This window comes from Lactuca virosa, chromosome 7, assembly GCF_052849685.1.
Source record: "Lactuca virosa cultivar CGN04683 chromosome 7, Lactuca_virosa_CGN04683_v6, whole genome shotgun sequence".
In the NCBI taxonomy this organism is placed as follows: domain Eukaryota; kingdom Viridiplantae; phylum Streptophyta; class Magnoliopsida; order Asterales; family Asteraceae; genus Lactuca; species Lactuca virosa.
In genome coordinates, this window is record NC_136432.1 from 290,922,617 (window position 1) to 290,942,880 (window position 20,264).

General features: G+C 38.0%; 1 protein-coding gene and 1 long non-coding RNA gene across 2 annotated transcripts; one reads left to right on the forward strand and one right to left on the reverse strand.

Moving 5' to 3' along the window:
- The first annotated feature begins 579 nt into the window (after positions 1–579).
- On the forward strand, positions 580–3,018 carry LOC145123729 (uncharacterized). The gene is made up of 3 exons (XR_013715265.1): positions 580–817; positions 986–1,194; positions 1,462–3,018. It is a non-coding gene; the product is annotated as an uncharacterized LOC145123729 (long non-coding RNA).
- Positions 3,019–3,387: 369 nt separating this feature from the next.
- Positions 3,388–4,722, reverse strand: LOC145127839 (pectinesterase QRT1-like). The gene is made up of 4 exons (XM_079062961.1): positions 4,439–4,722; positions 4,134–4,329; positions 3,844–4,047; positions 3,388–3,723 (listed from the first exon to the last, which is right to left on the reverse strand). Exons 1-4 carry the CDS (start codon positions 4,720–4,722, stop codon positions 3,388–3,390), a joined length of 1,020 nt encoding a protein of 339 aa, XP_078919087.1.
- Between the last annotated feature and the right edge of the window lie 15,542 nt (positions 4,723–20,264).

The window sequence follows — 20,264 nt, forward strand, 5'->3', positions numbered from 1 at the left end:
GAAGTGAATGACATTGAAGGGAATTTGATTATTGGACTTATCCATGATCAATTTCTCTAATTTAAAGAAGTTGCAGTTTCTTAATTTAGTGAATGGAAGAAGTTTAGGGGAATGTGGTGTCGGTGGAGAGAGAGAGAGAGAGTTATTTATTTATTTTTTCTTTTAAAAAAATAGATTTAAATAAATAATATCAAAAATATATTAAAAATGGTAAATAAGTCTTTTTATATGGATAAGAGACTATTTGTTAAAAGTTTTGAAACCATATCTATGAATTTCAAAAACTTATGTGGGACCCGATACCATACAATATTAATTTTTTAAAAAATTCAGGAGCGAGAGCGGGGGCAGAGACGGGATTAACCCCCGTTTTATTTTCGGTATCGAGTTCAGGAGTCGGTATTTCCGTCCCGTAGTCCCGCGAGAGCCCCATTTGTATATTGATATAAAATATATATATATATATATATATATATATATATATATATATATATATATATATATATATATATATATATATATATTTAATTTATAAATACATATAGAAAATACAGTTTTTAATTTTAGGTTTCTTGAGTTTCAACTTCACAGCATACGACTGTCAGCGACTTCTCCCACAGAACCAACGCCAAAAATCAAAATTGTAGATTTCTTATTTCCCGTATCAGCTTTGTTGACCACAAGCAACCGTCTGCCGGTTGCCTTCCGCCTGCCGACGCCTTCCGCCGATCTTCATTGAGACCTGCGTGTAATCGAGTAATCGACTCGACTGTGTCTTCGAGACTTCGACTTCGTGTACTGTGCTCGAATTCGACCGGTAATTTATCCTCTGTTTTGCTTGTTAAGTTTTCGATAATCTCAATCTTTGTTCCATTTCACTAAACTTTTCTTATTTCTGAATCAATAATCTCAATCTTTGTTCCATTTCACTGAAGTTTTCTGATTTTTGAGTTGATAATCTCAATCTTGACTTTCCACTTCACAGCATACGACTGTCAGCGACTTCTCCCACAGACCCAACGCCAAAAATCAAAATTGTAGATTTCTCATTTCCCATCATCAGCTTTGTTGACAACAAGCAACCGTCTGCCGACGCCTTCCGCTGATCTACATTGATACCTTCGTGTAATCGAGTAATCTACTTGATTGTGTCTTCGAGACTTCGACTTCGTGTATTGTGCTCGACTTCGACCGGTAATTTATCCTCTGTTTTGCTTGTTAAGTTTTCAATAATCTCAATCTTTGTTCCATTTCACTAAACTTTTCTAATTTCTGAATCAATAATTTTAATCTTTGTTCCATTTCACTGAAGTTTTCTGATTTTTGAGTTGATACTATGCTTATTTCGATTTCTAAATCAATAATCTTAATCTTTGTACCATTTCACTGTTTTTGTGTGTTTGATGTGTCTGTGATGTTAGCTGTGAACTTTTTAGCAATGTTGAATGTGTTTCGAGGCAGGATCAAGGCTATATAAACGTTGGATTCTGGGGGCGGGGGTAACAACTTATTTCGGGGGCGGGTTCAGGACACCTATTTCCGCTCTAATTTGGTCCCACTGAGATCCCTAAGTCCACATGGGCCATCTATGAGATTTTTTAAACTTATGAACTATATTAGTATATTACAAATTTTGGAAAACCACAAGAACCATTGATGAGGTCTTGTCATTTTATTCTTTAGAAAACCAAATGTAGTCTTTGAATGTCTGCGGGCACCACATGCTCAGGATTTTCTGCTAACTATCCCTATTGATGGTCTTGGCCAGCATATGTCTCATGTGGAGTACTGAAATATCCTTCGTTACCGCCTCATGATTCCCCTATTCCCAATTGACGAGATATGCCCAGTTTGCCGCAAGGCATGTTTGGATACCTTTGGGGAACATGCGGTTCATTGTAGAGAGCTCCCTGGTTTCAAGTACAGACATGATGTGGTTCGGGATGTTCTCTTTGATGCTTGTCGGCATGCTGGTATTTCTGTGAAGAAAGAAGCGTCAGTGAGCTTTTTGACGGACCTGCAGGATGGAAGGTCCACACTTAGACCGGCTGACATTTTGGTCTTTGGATGGATAGGAGGGAAGCATGTGTGCGTGGATCTTACTGGGGTCTCTCCTCTCGTTGGTTTGGGGAGCGGGGGTTTCACAGCAGGGCATGCCGCTTTGAAAGCCGCTGCGTGCAAAGTGGTAAAGCACGAGAATGCATGTATAGAAAATCAACATGTGTTTGTACCTTTTGCATTCGATACATTTGGTTTTCTCGCACCAGAGGCGGTGAATCTCCTCATTAGAGTCCATCGGTCATGCATTCTAATGTCATATCTCCTAAATCTACAAATGTTGTTTTCAAAAGAATTGGTTTTGCCATCCAGAAAGGGCTAGCGGCGCAACTTGTTGCCCGTTTGTCTTCAATCGATATGTATTGAACTATTATAATTAATGTACGTTTTATTCATTTACAAGTTCTTTAGAAAATGGTAAAAGTTTCAAAAATATAATTTTTTTTTACTAAATAGCTTTTGAAAGTAATTTTCGTACAAAATTGGAGGGAACGACAAAGGGGTTTTTGGGACTAGGGGTGTTTTGATTTTGAACCCTTTGAGGTTCCTCATTGAAGCTTGTTTGATTCAATTATCTTTACACGATTGGATTCGGAATTATCTGAATATCAGGCTCACTTTCAGATTTCGGATTTAGGGTTGGGTTTACGATGAATGTTAACGATCTTCACAAGATTTGGGAGATCAGAACGTTGACGGGAAGGTCGGAGGAGATGAGGCTAGGAGATTCCTTGAGAAAATCGCTAAACAGGTCCAAGCCATCATGCGCAAGCATAAATGGAGGGTTAAAGTTCTATCCGAGATGTGGTATCCTCTTCCTCCTCCTTCTTCTTCATTAGGATTTTAAATCCCTAAATTTGTTAGTATATGTATTTTATAAGTTGCTAATCTATTTTGTCCCGATAATTTCTCTGTTTCCCCTGTATGTGGTTATAACAGCCGTCCTAGGAACACAGATACATCCATCAACATTCAAATAAATCACTTTGTTTTCTTTATATATAATAATCAGTGTTGCAGAAATTGGTCTAATCGGCCGATTAATTGCTAATCGGACCTCCACCAATGAGATTTATTGTTAATCGGTCACTATAATCGGGCTTGGTCAATACAGGTCAAAGTCGGAATTAATCGGAACTAATCGGGCCTAACCGGACCTAATCGGACTTAATCGGACCTAATCGGGTTTGGTCAACGCAGGTCAAAGTCGGGCCTAATCGGCCCTAATCGCTTTTTTGTAGGATTAATATTAGATTTATAATTTTTTGAATAATTTTCTTAATAATTAATGGTCACGATTAATCTCCCGATTAATCCTCGCCTAGCCGATTAATCCCTAATCGCTAGTCCACCGATTAGCAGCCGATTAGCAATTTCTGCAACCATGATAATAATGATAATGAAAGTGTGGGATGGTGGATACCTTTGTCTCCATGGGTGGTTGCAGTCGCTCCAGCCGGAAGGGTCTATGATGTTGTCGATATCACAGTAGGAGTAGACCACCCTTGAATAATTTCCCCAGGCTCTCCCCAAGTAGATTTTCCCTCCTCTGCTTCCGGTTATTGAACAATTCAGAAAAGAAAATCCAGTGTCCTCTTCTTCTGAGTTCCTGTGATGAGCTGCAATGGCTCCATATTTATCAGCAACAGAATGCAGATTACATTCCTGCATACATCAGTTAATAGCATGATTAATGAATGAATGCGAGTTTCATATTTTATATATATATATATATATATATATATATATATATATATATATATATATATATATATATTTACCCACCCTATAGAGCGATCTGGATTCGCCAAAGTTGAAATTGATGGATCCTTGTATGTAACACTGGTAAAAGTAATGAGATCCATTGGAGTCCAATAGAGTGTCTTGGGTCCCCAATATCCTTACTCTATAAAGCACCGCCTTGTCCCCTGCAAGCCTCAATGCCACTGCTTGCTGCTTATACCCTCCTGCTACTGCAACAACCGTATTCTGCATGGATTGCATTGCATTGTAGATCGATATATACTACTACATAGTACATACATTAATCATCATGCATGTACATTGTACAATACCTGAATGGTGATCCCCGAAGCACAAAAGTAATCAGACTGGACATCAACAGAAGCGGTTCTATACGTTCCGAGTTCAGAACCATCTTTGTATTTATCAGAGGCTTTGTCATTCCAATGCAATATCGTTTCTGAAGCCTTCTTTTCATCTCCAATCAAAGAGATATATGGCTTGGAAGGTGGAACAATCACTTTTTCTCTGCACCATGCATCTCCATCACATCACATTCACTTGAGAGATCCATAAATTAACAATGAATGAATTAATGTCGCTTAATTTGCATATATTTATGTATAATTATACCTACCTGTAAGTACCAGGAAGAATGTAGATCTTGACCCTGATGGAATTGTTGAAAGGGACCATATCAACAGCAGCTTGTACAGTAAGGGCATGACTCTTACCATTTTGATCAACCACGATCACTTTACTCCCATTCCCATTACCAAAACTTAAGTTCTCTGTTTCCTTGTAGTGATAGTATTCCTCTATCTTGATATCGTCCCAAGTGATATAACTACTCTTCACTTGATTAACACCATAAATCAGGAATGAGAAACCAACCCAAATGCCAAAACCATTGAAATCCATGGTGATTGATGATGTCGGGATCGATCGAGTATGTGATAACTGGCTCCGCTACTATATATCCAAATCAAAAACTACACGTTGCAATATATATATATATATATATATATATATATATATATATATATATATATATATATATATATATATATATATATATAGAGAGAGAGAGAGAGAGAGAGAGAGAGAGAGAGGTTAATTTAATGACAGGAGAAGCGTGGTATGTATGTATGCATGGAATATGGTTGTTCGGATTTAAAAGGAATGCAAGAAACAAGATTAGTTGGTGTGTTCTTCTTACATGTCAATTAGATTACGATTGGATTCTTGTGGTGTATGGATATCTATAAGCATATAGCTAGAGAGATCGAAAAGGAAAAAAAAAACAAAGGTGAGCTGTTGAGGAGTAGTTATGGAAGTAGAAAAGTTAAATTAAGTTGATTAAGTGCGGTTGTGGGTTGCTGAGCTCATGGAATTTGAATATTTGATTATCCATCTCGATCCTTTTTCTTGTTGCTGTTGCTGGTAGGAATGCATGAAGGTGGTTTATTTAGTAAATTATAGACATGGAAAATGGGATTCCGAGGACGTAGGGACGTGGGACCCGTGACATGACCAACTTTAATTTAAAAAAACCACTCCACTCCACAAAATAACATCTAGTAATTACGATATATATATATATATATATATATATATATATATATATATATATATATATATATATATATATATATATATATATATATGTTAGAAAAAAGTAAAACCAGTGCGGGGATACCTCAGTTGGGAGAGCGTCACACTGAAGATCTGAAGGTCACGTGTACGATCCACGTTCACCTTTCGGCTTTGTAACAGTGAAACCAATGGGAATCGGGGAATTCAGCTCTGTAACAGTGAAACAAATGTTTTAAAAACCGGTTGGACCGGGAATTGGAGGAGGGAACGGTTCAACTATCATCGGTTCTATGCTGATTTATAGACAAAAGGGATTACAGGAATAAGAATAAAAATAAGACCAAGCTAAGGGAAATGCCCCAAAGCAAGGAAAAACAAAGCAAAAGCAAAGATCTAGCTAAACAAGACCTAAAACCATCAACCCTTAGAGACATGGCCACCGTGAGAGGAGCTTGGATGTCTATCGGAAGTTGGGAGGGTATCTCTGGGATGGATGACAGGAGTGATGCTAGAGTCGTCTTCGGTGTCGTCAATTCTTTGATGCGAGAGAGCATCAAACATGTTGTACGACACATTCTTTTTCTTCGGATCACGAGTGATTGGCTTATAGACTTGAGCAATCTTTAGTGCGAGCCCTTTATCTTTGCGGTTGTCGACTTGAACATTCTTTTTAGGGATAGGAATAAGTCTAGTTCTTTTTTTAACCGGTTGAAAACCTTGGTTGTCAACATCTTTTGGAATGGACGTAACCGTCTTTTGGACGGGTGTGCTAGTCGTGTGAGTGGGGCAAGTGACATGGTCGTGACCAAAATTTTACAATGATCACATCTTTTAGGGTTCCAAGAATACTCCACTCGGAGGAAAGCAGAGGTAGTACCTTTTGCCGTGATTGCTTTGATTTTTATTTCTTTAGCCCAAGGAGCATTAGCCGACATCTCAATGAGAATGCGGGCAAAAACTGCTCTACCCGTAGCCCGCTCACACATGGTGGATGTGTATGAGTCAACCTCCAAAGGCTTTCCATGTTTGCTAGCAATAAGACTAAGACCATCTTTGTTAAAAAGAGATGGATGCCAAGGATATTAACCCAAACAGGGACCCGATAATGTGTTGGTTTTTCGATGAAAATATTCGGGTCCCATTTTCTTAGAAAAAGCGGGATTCCATTAATCTTCCAAATTCCCTTTTGAATGACATAATTCATGCCCTTATCGTTATCAAATTTAAAAAAGAACACATCATCATCATTGATAAAAATATCATGAATCCCATGTTCCTTCCATAAATCATGAATACGATCTCGGGAATGCTAGTCTTTTGCCCACAAAATAACCATAAAGGGTTCGTTCATAAGGAGTACTTCCTTTTTCCATGATAGCCGAAGGAATAAGGATATGATCATCATCCAAGGTTTCAAAATTACTAATGTAATAAAGAGTAATAGGATTAGAAAAAAGGACCTCTTTGTTACTAATAATATTTTCAATAGAGGCAGCTTTGGAAGGCGACTTAGGAAGAGACGAAGTGGGCTGGAAGGATGGGCCATCCTTTAGAGAGCCCGCCTAAACAATTTCAGCAAATGAGCAAGATCTTTGAACAAATCGTGGGCTGTTGGGCCCATATGAAAGATCATGTGGGCTGGGGGAGTCAATAGAATGCACATGAGAAGGAGGAGGGGACTCCACGCGCTGGAAAGAGCTGGCAAAGGTGGGGTCAGAACCAATAAATGCTTTGTCTCCCACTATGTAATCACAATTAATGTGTATAGGCCTTCCCACACAAACAACCGACTGATGGGCTTCCTTCAATCGGCTGATGGGCCGGTTTTTAGAAAAACCCGATTGATCTAGTCAAAATAAACCGGTTAAACCGGTTAAACTGAATAAAAATATATGAAAAGAACCATTTACGTAATAAACTTTGGTGATTTTTTTTTCAAATCTATTTAGTTTTCTTTAAATAAAAACATATGGTAAATGTTATAAAGTTTTCTAATGTGTTTGTATTCATCTAAAACTATATTTTGTTTCGGTATTATATTTTATTTTCTTTTTGACGTATATGAATTGGTGTAAAACATTAAAACTTATGGTTATGTGTTATTTAAATGTATTCGAATTCGTCTACAACTTATTTTTATGTGTATTTTTAATGTTTGAACTTGTAAACATCAAATTCTTGATTTATATATGTATGTATGTGTAGGAAAATAGGAAAAAATATGAAAAATATAGAAACCGGTTGACTCAACGGTCGAATCGGTTAAACCGGTTGAACCGGAAACCAGTCACCATACCAGTTCAACTAAAAAACCGGTTTTTAAAACATTGAGTGAAACTCAATAAAATCATTTTTTTTTGTGTTGGAATATAGTAATGTTTTTTATTTATTTTTGTATGTAGTAATGTTCTTTTTTTTTATCCGATACCTCGCGGGATAAAATGTAATTTTATAACAAACCCTGAAATTTTTTCTTATTTCGGTATGTTTATTTTCTAAACGTACTCCTAAAAATATGAAAATAGAATACGGTTATTAGCAACTTTCGTATTGGAAAAGAAAAGAATACATCGGAATTTGGTTTGTCTCCTTATCTCTTAATCAGACACATCACGTACGACAGTCTCCATTGTTTTGTTTTGGATCAACAAAGTGGAAAGCTTCAAAAGACATATGATTCATATCTCATTTATCCATTTATATATGTTTTCGAATTAGGACATTCAGGTTAAGGTTGTACGCCGCAAGAGAGAAGTTGGAGAAGAAAAGAGAAAGAGAGTATGTTTTTCGATGAGTTTGGTTACATTTTCTGGCGAGTAACCATTTGGAGGCGGTTGGTGAGAGCAAATTTATGGGGATGTGCGACATGTTTCCGACGAGCTTGAGCTAGGTTGATGCAACACTGGTTGCGACTAGTAATGTGTTAATAGTCTGACTTGGAAGCAATTCCAATGCCGAGGTCTTAACACCAGTGTCGGAGGCTCTTAGAGGCCGTGGGGCCATGCCCTTCCCATTTTATAGATTTATATATATATATATATATATATATATATATATATATATATATATATATATATATATATATATATATATATATATATATATATATGAAATATCATCAAAATGACTAACTGGCCCTAGTTTTAAACGGTTTTAAAATTACAATACATATGCAGTCTACCATACAATTTAGTTATCAATTAAGGAGATAAAATATAACCAAACAATTCCGAAAATCACTAAAAATCATATTTAACCTTATTTCGTTAGCAAACTAAATCTATCGGAAAAATACTCTTAAAATCTATAAAAAAAGCAAGAATCTAACATAATTTACAACTTTCTTAACTCAAACTTTGAGTTTAAGAAAAGAGTATAAATCCCAGAAATTTTATTCAGGCTGTTGGAAAACGTAATCTCAATGTTGACCGGAAGAATAACGTCCCCGCCGCTGCTAGACGATTCCACCGTGTTGTCGGACTGCTCGCTATTTCCATGTGTTCTCTTTTTCAACTCTCTGCCGTCTCCGGACAGCCCCTGTGACCTCCGTTGTGACCATTTCTGAATTTGTAGTTGTGAATTAATCAAGTTTATAATATGTAATCAGAGTAATGAATGAATTATGAACACAAGATCTAAATATAATTTGGATGGCTCAATTACGCTTTCGATGAGTACAAAGAAAATCAGAGACTACAAGTATGAATACCAATGTTACTTTCTAACTCTAGTACTTATCCCACATTTATAGGGATCGGGAAAGCATACAAAAAATATAAGGGACTGGACTATAAAAGCTTCGATACAAAAGTGCCTTATAATAATATAACAAACAAACATTCGAAACTATTCCTAACCTAGACAACCTTCGACGTCTCACAATAATATTCGACCTCAACATTATCCCCCTTTGTGAGAAATGTCGAATCTAAGTCATTAAAATTTGAATAGCTTGATGCATAACCCTTCGAACTTCAGTATGCCAAGAGATTATCTTCTTCAGCTCAGCCTTGTCTCCTTCATTGTTCTTCTTACAACTATTCATATGAACAACCAGATTCGTATAATGAGCAGTTATATACCTTTCCACATCATAAGTTTGAAACAAAAACTTAGTATTCTTCCCTTTCTTGTTTTTCCCAACAAACACAATTCCCAAAGGCTTCAAACATATCTCACCATCAACATAAGACTTCAAATCAGCTTGGCTCTTTAACAATGACTGAGGCACAATAATTTGCTTTCCCATTGCTAATGCCAATTCAACATCAGTCAAAGCTAAACAGTCATAATAGTTGTCGATAAAAAGCTTGACATGAGCTAAACCAAGCAAATAATCCTCCTTGCTTGTCATTTGAAGTTTTAAAGCATCAATACCTTTAAGAATCCTTGCAATTAAGATCATATCATGAAGATTCATAAGTGGGAAGTCTGCAATTGAGAAGTCGAATGTGGTATTGTTTTCTCTAACCACATGATATCGAAAATTCTGTAATACTCCCTCAAATAGAACATCTTTGGAAATATTAAGAACTCGAACAATTTTGACAAGTGACCAAATCTCCTTTTCCCTTTTGCCAAGGACTGCATGGAAACGAATCATTAATCTCTTGTACTCCTCTTTATCTTCACATTTATCAATAATTTGGTATTGAGCTGCCATGAACATCATCTTGTTGAAGGGAAAATCCAACTGATTAAAATCAGTGTTTTCTGTTGCAAAGCTTTTCTTTGGAACCTTTTCAAAATCACGTATCTCACCATACACGACAATTGCTTCAATATTCTCATAGTTGAATAACTTCGTTGGATCACCTTTTTCCAAACCTGGTGGATCACTTTCTCGAAGTCTGAAAATACTCTGTATTCGCCTCTGTTTTTCTATCTCTTCGTCTATAGCAGCTTTCTTTTCTTCCTTCGTGGGCTCAACACTAATTACCTTGCCCTTGATTTTATCAGTTGCCTTTGATGGTTCTGGTTTCGATGAAGAACTTGAACCTCCAATAATAATTCCTTTTGCTATAGGCTTTGTTGTTGTTGTTGTTGTAGAAATTATCGGATCAGAACTCTTAGGAATTGATAAGGGAATTTGAGTTGTTTTGACTTAACCAACCACTTTCTCATCTTCACCAGTAGATTTCCCAGAAGCACCTTCACCTTTCACATTTCTTGAACTCATGCCAACACTTTTCCTTTCTCCCCCTTGCACCCCTGTTGAAACAGGTGGGGCATCCGTAGGCATCAAGTTAGCAAGCTTCGCAAGTGGAGCCAATTCATTGTGAATTGTCGATTCCAACAAACGAAACTTCTGAGTCAGGAATTCTGGAATAAACAACGAAGATGAAGAAAACTTCGAAACTAAATCTTTGAGTTCAGTTAATAATTTATCCATTTTCTCAAAAGCGTGAACATCAACCTCTGCTTTCTTCTCAATCTCCGGAACCAAAGAATTATACCACTCAATCACCTTAGTCACTGCATCAGTAATGATTTCGACCTTCATGTGCAGAGAAGAATAATGGTGAGTCAAATATGCTACTTCCTTTGCCATATCATTGCGAAGCTCTTCGATCTTGAGATTCACGTTCTCACGAACTATTTTTACATCTTGAACAAAAAGAACATGACGTTCTTTCGCAATGACTTTCAACTCTTTTAATTCACCATTAAACGATTCAGATTGAGCTTTGATTCGCAACTCATTGCACTTATCCATCTGATCAAGCTTAGTCCGTAAACGATGTTTGTGTGCCTTAATCATGACATCAACATCTATCCCAGAAACCATGTTGCGACCCCCTGCATCAGCTTGAAGGTGTAAAAGCGAGTTAAGCTTCCTGTTAAGAACCTTAAACTGCTTCCCAGACATCAACATATGGTCTGGTATGTTTTCTTCCTCAGGATCGAATTCTATATCAACAAAAGTACCCATAAATTCACCATCTTCAGTGGTGTCATCATCATGAACAGTTATGGGACCTTCAGTGGATTGTGATGGAAATAACGAGGTGATGGGTTGTTGTAAGATGTTATCAAAAGTAGGTGAATAGGTTGAAGTAGGTATTGTAGAAGAAAGAGGAAGATGAAATGGAGGTAAAGAAACAGTAGCTTCAACACCAGATGTGTCGAAATATGAGGAAATAACAAAAGTAGGATTACCTCGGGCTTCGATATTCGACACTCCTTCACCCATGTTAACATTTGCGTCCATATGAGATATGTTCGCAGGGATGCCTGAAGTGAGAACCTCCTCAGAAACTGATTCGGTATTCGACACTTCGGGTGGTGTGACAGAAATCTTCTCAGGAGTGGATTGGTTCACTTGTTCACCATGATTAATGGTTGTGTCCACATTTGATGCTTTCACAAAGCCATCAGGACCTCTAGTCACCTCAACATTCGATTTGATTGGAGAATCCCTCGTAGGTTAATGAATGCCCATAATATCATCTCCAAATGGCTATTGAGGTACAACTTCCTCTTCTTCAACAATTTTTTTCTTCTTTTTCTTAGTAATACGTTTGGCCATATCTTCTGCTCTTATTTTTTTCGACGTAGGAGATACAGCTGTTGGAATTTCTTGAATAACAACCCCTTTTCGATTGAGTTGAGGCTTGTGAGTGAGCTTAGGTGAAAAACTGCTTGATCGTTCTGGTGAAAGACGAGGCCTGTGAGCCATCTTCTTTAATCTATTCAATACACTAGATTTCGAAGGCACAACCTCTTTGGCAGGTGTAGAGGTTTCTTCAACAATTGGCTCAGTAACGACATTCGAAGGTTTATCAGCCTTGATAACTTTCTTTGGAGTAGGCTTGACAACTTTCTCCACAGGTTTAGGACTAGGTTTCGAAGGACTGCCCTTAGCCTCTTTCTTCGACTCTTTACGCTTCTTCGATGGACCAATAATGCTCTTTGGCAGTAAAACACCAGTTTCTATTGATGGATTGATTGTCTTCAAATATTCCACCAAAATTGGATTTGAAGGAGCAACCTTTCGAAGCATACCATCCGGACTACGTGCAACTGTGGGAAATAGATCCGAATCATCTTCGAATGTCTTTGGAAAGTGATACACAAAAAATTATGTTGTTTCTTCATCTTCAGGAACTGCAATGCCTTCCTTTTCATAAGCAAACTATAAGATCAAGCTCCAATAACGAGCACACGACATCCCATTCACTGCATTCGTTTTTCCAACACTCTTCACAAACTCTTACCAAAGCTAAGTTGCATAGTCAACAGGAAGATCATAATAAATGCCAGCCACCAAGGCATAAATCTCCAACTTTGCCTTATCTAACCCAACACTTCGACCAGTCAAGCATCGAAGGTAAATACCAAATAAAAAATTCCAAATACAAGGTAAGCACGACTTTTTTAAATCACTTATCTTTGTAAGAACTGGTTGATAGCCCATCTAGTTAAACATGTGAAGCACTTGATCATTCGGCACCTCATAGAATGGTTCGACAGTAGGGATATTCAAGATCTGAGCAAATAATTTCTTGTTCAACTTGAATTTCTTGTCAGTAGTCATCTGGAAGGTAATCACTTTCATCGTCTTGCTGTAAACCGCCGTAGAACCAGCAAGAGACAACCAAGTTAATGGGACAGAAAAAGACGAAAACATAGCCTTTGACAAGACAGAGTGTTGCACAACAACAATAAGCATCTTCAACTCTTCTGGATAGGCAGTAACATCAGATTGAACTTGATAATTTGTGCTTTGAATCTTTATTAGGGGTTGCGAAGTAATGTCATCAGTTGTCTGAGATTGCTCAACATTATTGGCTGACATTGCTAGGGTTTGAAAAACTTGAATAAAACAAATTGTTCAAGGGCAAAGAATTTTGAGGATAGTATGAATGCGTAAAGTCGGAATAAAATTCCTAAATCCCTTTTTATACGTACACTCAATTTGAATTTGAAACGGTTGCCATTAATTACATGCCACGTTTCACCATGAAAACCGGGCATGTAGCCGTAAAGTAAGCCACATCTGAAAAAGTGATTATCACTTTTTGCCTTGAAAACCGAAAACCAACCAAACCGTTGTTGGATAAGGTGTCTTAGTCCGTAACTATATTTGGTATGACTTGACCCGACCCGACATGGTCCATTTGGGTTGCACTTCACCTAACAATTTGTATGGATATATTTTTGAGAATAAGAGGTTTATGATCCATTAATATATTATTTGTTATAATATATTAATATTATTTAATTAGTGTTGATCAAGAATTGATTTATGGAATTAATTCATGATCAAATGGAACTAATTAAATATGGACTCTTACATATATATGGAATGGGCTAAGATTTATTTAGGATGGGCTAAGAGTATATGGAAGTCCATGGATAGTCCATGGAGCTTTTAACCCATGGATCCTAGGTAAATGAAGAGTCATGGGTATTAGGGTGTAACCCTAATCCACCATAGTATATAAAGAGGTCCTTGGTTCTAGAATTGGCACTAGTGTGTGTGAGAAACAGTGGTGGGCCGATTCTAGCAAGCATCATATTCTATCAAGTATTTCCAAGTTGTTTTGGGTGATTTGTGACACCACTTGAGGCATCCACACTATTGGTGCTAGGCTCTAAAACTCCAAGCATTCAACCACAAAAGAAAGGTATGTTATTCTACTCAAAGCTTTGTATTACAAGTACCCCATAACATGTTAGTTTGGTTGTAAACTTTGGAAATCAAATTTGCATGTATTTTAGAGAAAACATAGATCCAAGGTTTCTAGGGTTGCATGTACACCATAGGAGTGTTAGTATGCTCATAACCCAACAGTGGTATCAGAGCCTAGGCTTGTTTTCTTGATACTTGATGCAAACTTGTTGAAAAAGCTCAAAAATCTGCACTCTGCAGCATGAACTCGCAGAGTCCATGGGGGGACTCGACAAGTCCATGTGAAAAATCATCCTACTCGTCGAGTAGGTTCTTGCACTCGACAAGTAGGAGCCCTAGAATGCATTTTTTCGAGTTTTGCTGCTGGAAATGGACTAGAAACATTACCCTAAACTGTTTTGGTGTTTTAAAACTTATTTTAGATGGTGTAATGTTTATTCTAATCCATTTACGATGGATAATATCAAAATTCCATGTTTTATATGTGTTAGTATGATTCTTGAAATTTTGATATGAATGTTCATGTTCTTATGAGTTTTAGAAGATCGTAGGAATTATGTGTAATTTGCTTGTAGTATAATTCTTGATCTTAATGGCTAATGATGGAGTCCATAACTTGTCCTCAAGTTATGGATAACCAAAAGTCACTTCTTTAAAAGTGTCATTAAAGAATAAGAGGTTACATAAAATGAAGAGTCTTCATTTTAATGGACCATTAAAACTCATAAGTTATGAAATGAAAAGTCTTGAATAGTTTCAAAACTTGCCCTCAAGTTTGGAATTTGAAAAGTCTCACACATTAAATACTTTAATTCCAAATTGAACCTTAGAATTTTAAAAGTTTAAAATTCAACCCTTATACTTCTATAATATTAAAAGTTTAATTATTATATATGTGTATAAGAATAAGTCAGTCTTACCGTTAGTAGGCCTCATTCACGAAGCCGGTCTATAAGGGGGGTATAAGTTTGTTGCCTATAAAATGGCAGCTTAATGGGTGTCCACTCTCACCCACCGCTTCCTTGACTGGTGGAGGGTCGTTAGCCGAACGGGTAGGATAGGACCTTAATCCTCATTAAAAGTATAATGAAATTATAAAGTAACTAAACCTTTATTAATTCTCAATCTTAGTTACTTTAGGAAAATGTGAAATAGGTGCTAACCCATGAAATTACACTTTGTACCTTACCAAGTCGTTAGTAGAGCGTGTGTGGGTAACCGACACACTAACTAGGACTAGTAAGAGTGGCAAAGGGTGACTTAAGTTTTATCATAGATCGGTGGAGCTCGTGTGGTTAACCGGCACATCGATTAGGTGATAAAATTAAGGGTACCAAGTGAATTTGCATGGTTATTCACACCTTGTTTGTGATCCTCGGCATCCCAGTCACAAACTTGAGAGGGCACAATCGAGATTCAAACATGCCATTGAAAGTTCAATGTATCTCAAAAGATCTATGAGTTTCAAATCCAATTAAAACTTAATAATTTATTTCGTTTTCATGGTGGAAATTGGTAAATCGTCATTTACCTACCTTCAAATATTTTATAGCTTGGATTACGGCATCCTTCTTCCAAATTATGAAATAGTTTATAGGATCCAAGCCTTAATATTTCATTTGGGTGACTTATTAAGGACTCTTCATCTAATAAAACTTGTCCTTCTTTCTTTCAGATGTCTTCCAACACTACTACTGGCTCAAACCCTAAAGGCTCCTTTTCCCTAATGAACTTGTGTGGGAAAGTCACTTTTGATGGTTCCAATTTCAATGAATGGATTAGGAACATCAGAATGATTACTCACTATGAGGGCAAAGAGTATATCCTCGATAAGGAGCTAAAGGTTATCGATAAGTCAACTGCTACTCCTGAGGAGATTGCTGAATACACTACCCATGGGAAAGATGCCACTAAGGTGTCTTGCATCATGTTGGCCACAATGACAGCAGAACTCCAGAAATCCTATGAAGATTTCTACCCTTTTGAGATGCACCAGGATCTGATGGATAGGTACCATCAGAGTGCTCGTCAGGAGAGGTATGAAATCATTTCCTCCATGATAACAGCTAGGATGAAAGAGGGAGAACCCCTCACCGATCACTTGCAGAAGATGCAAAGGTTCGTTGACCGGTTATTGAAGCTTAATGTGGACTTTCCTGAGGACATGGCGATTGACATCATTCTCCATTCCTTACCTCCAAGTTATGATCAGTTTCGTATGACTTATCATATGAACAAGGAGGAAGTCACACTAAGTAAGCTTCAAGGACTTTTAAGGACCGCTGAAAGTGGCCTTAAAGGTAAATCCGCTGTTACTCCTACTCCTACTACTGCTCCTGTTTTGGCAATTGGGCAGGGAAAGGGGAAGAAGAGGAAGATCCCTTCAAAGGGTACCAAGGGAAAGTCTGTTGATGGCTCCTGTTCTAGTGGAACCAAGAAAGGTTCCATTCCTCCTTCTTCAAACCCAAAGGAAGCACAGTGCTTCTACTGCCATGAAAATGGGCAATGGAAGCGAAGCTGCCCTAAGTACTTGCAGGATGTAAAGGATGGGAAAGTCAAACCCACCCATGCAGGTATTTACACTATATTGTCTAAAAAATCATTACATACTAACTCTTGGGTGCTCGATACAGGTTGTGGTATTCACATTTGTACTGATTTGCAGGGCCTAAGAAGTAGTGAAGAAGTGGAGCACGGGAAGATAAACTTAATCATGGGCAATAGGAAAGCATCACCTGTGACCAAGATTGGAGTTTATTCTTTATTGCTTAATAATGGGTTAACTTTAGATTTGAATAATTGTTGTTACTCGTCAGAAATGGCGAGAAATATTATTTCCTTTCATAGTTTATACAAGCAAGGATTCACCTTTTCATTTGATAATAAAATTGGTGCTATTGATGCTTTTTATAATGATGTGTTTTATTTTAAAGCATTACCTTATGATGGTGTATATGAAACTGTTTCGATTGTAGACAATTTAGGAAATAATGTATTTCACATTGATTCTTCTATTACCTTGGATAAAGCATCCTTGTGGCATGTCGTCTTGGACATGTCAACAAGAAGCGCATAGTCCAACTCCAAAAGGCTGGAGTTTTGGAATCATTTGACCTAAAATTAGATGATAGTTGCGAGTCTTGTTTACTTGGAAAAATGACAAAGTCACCCTTCACTGGTTCTTGTGAGAGGGGTGAAGGTTTGTTGGACCTCATACACACAGATGTGTGTGGACCCTTCAAAACCGCCACAAGGGATGCTAATCGCTATTATGTGACTTTTACTGATGATTATTGTAGATATGGATAGATCTACTTAATCAAGCATAAGTCAGAGACCTTTGAGAAATTTAAAGAGTTTAAGCAGGAAGTGGAGAATCAACTGGGCAGAAACATCAAGATGCTCCGATCCGATCGGGGAGGAGAATATCTTACTATTGAGTTCCTTGACTATCTTAAGGAATGTGGGATTGTCTCACAATTGACACCTCGTAGGACACCACAGCTGAATGGTGTGGCTGAGAGGCGCAATCGAAACTTGTTGGATATGGTTCGTTCCATGATGAGTCGAGCTTCGTTACTAATATCATTCTGGGGGTATGCCTTAGAGACTGCCGCCCATATCCTTAATCTAGTCCCTACAAAGAAGGTTGCCAAAACACCTCATGAGATGTGGACCGGAAAGGTTCCCAATCTGGACCACATCAAGATTTGGGGTTGCGAGGCTTTCGTGAGGCGCGAGTCTCACGACAAGCTCGAACCTCGAAGTGAGAGGTGTATTTTCATCAGCTACCCACAGAAATCATTTGGTTACCTCTTCTACAGACCCAGTGAGAATGTGGTCTTTGTGGCAAGGAGATGAGTCTTTCCTTAGAGAGAATTTATAAGCCAAGGAGACAGTGGGAGGCAAATTGACCTTGAAGAGCTTCAAGAGTCAAGCGGTGAAGGAACCTCAAACCCTAGCGACCAACCTGGGGAGGAAACTCCTGTTGATCCAATAGATGAGCCCATACCTCTAAGGCGTTCCATGAGAGTTAGGAATGCACCTGAGCATTACTATGGTTTCCATATTACTGCGGAAGGTGATACGCTTATCAGTGATAGTACACTGGTAAGTCTAGATGAACCTAACAGCTACACGGAAGCCATGGCATGCCCTGAGGCTGCTAAATGGAAAGAGGCTATGGACAGCGAGATACAATCCATGTATGACAATTAAGTTTGGAACTTGGTTGAAAATGTACCAGGTCGTAAGACAGTTGGGTGCAAATGGATCTTCAAGAAGAAAACCGACATGGATGGTAATGTACACACTTATAAGGCGCGATTGGTTGCAAAGGACTTTTCTCAAACTCCGGGAGTTGATTATGATGAGAACTTTTCACCAGTGGCAAAGATTAAGTCTATTAGGGTTATGCTAGCCATTACTGCATTTCATGATTATGAAATATGGCAAATGGATGTCAAAACCGCTTTCCTTAATGGAAAGTTGGCTGAGGATGTTTACATGGCTCAGCCAGAAGGTTTTGTCGATGCAAAGTCCCCTAATAGAGTGTGTAAGCTTGAGAAATCCATTTATGGATTGAAACAAGCACCTCGCAGATGGAATCTTTGCTTCGATGAGAAAGTCAAAGAGTTTGGCTTTTCGAGGAGCGACGATGAGTCCTGTGTATATGTTAGGGCTAGTGGGAGTATAGTTAGCTTTTTGGTGTTGTATGTGGATGACATACTACTCCTAGGAAATGACATCCCGACTTTGTAGGAGGTTAAGTCCTGGCTTGGGAAGTGTTTCGCTATGAAGGACCTTGGAGAAGCTGCCTATATCCTAGGGATAAGGATACTGAGAGACAGGAGTAAAAGACTAATTGGACTTAGTCAGAGTACCTACTTGGATAAAGTGTTGAAGAGGTTCAACATGGAGAATTCCAAGAAAGGAGAGTTACTTATCCAGCACAATGCCAGACTGAGTAAAACTCAGAGTCCAAGTACAGAAGCTGAGATAGCTGAGATGAGTCGATTACCATATGCTTCCGCTGTTGACTCGATCATGTATGCTATGACTTGTACTCGTCCTGATGTGGCCTTTGCTTTGAGCATGGTCAGCAGATATTAGGGAAACCCTGGCAAGGCTCACTGGACTGCAGTAAAGAACATTCTCAAGTACCTACAGAGGACTAAGGACTGGATTCTTACCCTCGGTGTGAGTGATGACTTGAGAGTAGCAGGGTATAGTGATGCTAGCTTCCAGACTGATAGGGATAATTTCCGCTCTCAGTCAGGCTGGGTCTTTACCCTAAATGGAGGAGCAATTACTTGGAAAAGTTCCAAGAAGGAGACAGTAGCTGATTCTACTTGTGAATCAGAGTACATAGCAGCGAGTGAAGCGGCAAAGGAGGCGATATGGCTGAAGAACTTCATTGGAGACCTTGGAGTTGTACCAGCTATACAGGAGCCTATGGATATTTTCTGTGACAGCAATAGTGCGGTTGCCTTATCTAAGGAACCAAGAGATCATGGTAGATCCATACACAGTGACAGAAAATATCACTTCATAAGACATAAAATAGAAGAAGGACTCCTCGTGGCAAAGAGGGTATCGTCGGAAGAGAATCCTGCAGATCCCTTCACGAAGGGACTGACTAGGGTTAGGCATTTGCAGCATGCGAGAAGCATCGGGCTGAGAGACGATATTAGTTTTAATAATTAGATAGTTTTCTGAAACTTGTAAAATGTAATTAACATTTGATGATTAAATAAAAGGTGTTATTTATTTATGAGTAAAGTGTTACTATCCTATGTTGATCGTTTACTATTGTTTCAATTTTGCATGTTTTGACTTCCAGAATAATTATTTTATTCAAACTCTCCACAGTCGGTCATACGTTGGAAGTAAGTATTGAATCAAGACTGTCATGAATCTGGCTTGTAAGATTTGTCTAAGGTGCATTAGACATAGCATTGGTTGCTACAACATTCATGAGTGCTCATAAGTTCTGAGTATTGGATTAAACCCACGCTCACTTGTATCACTTCATAGAATTTATCTCGAGTGATCGTGAGACGGTAATATCATATATATCTTCAAACCTAGAGATATGAGTTGTTGACTATGAGTTGGTTATACATTGATTGTACGAAAACGCATTGGTAACTCAATGTCATAAAACGTGCTTTTGTGCATAATTCAACTGGTAGTTTGTACAAGCATATGAGTCGAAGTTTATCTGTTCCTT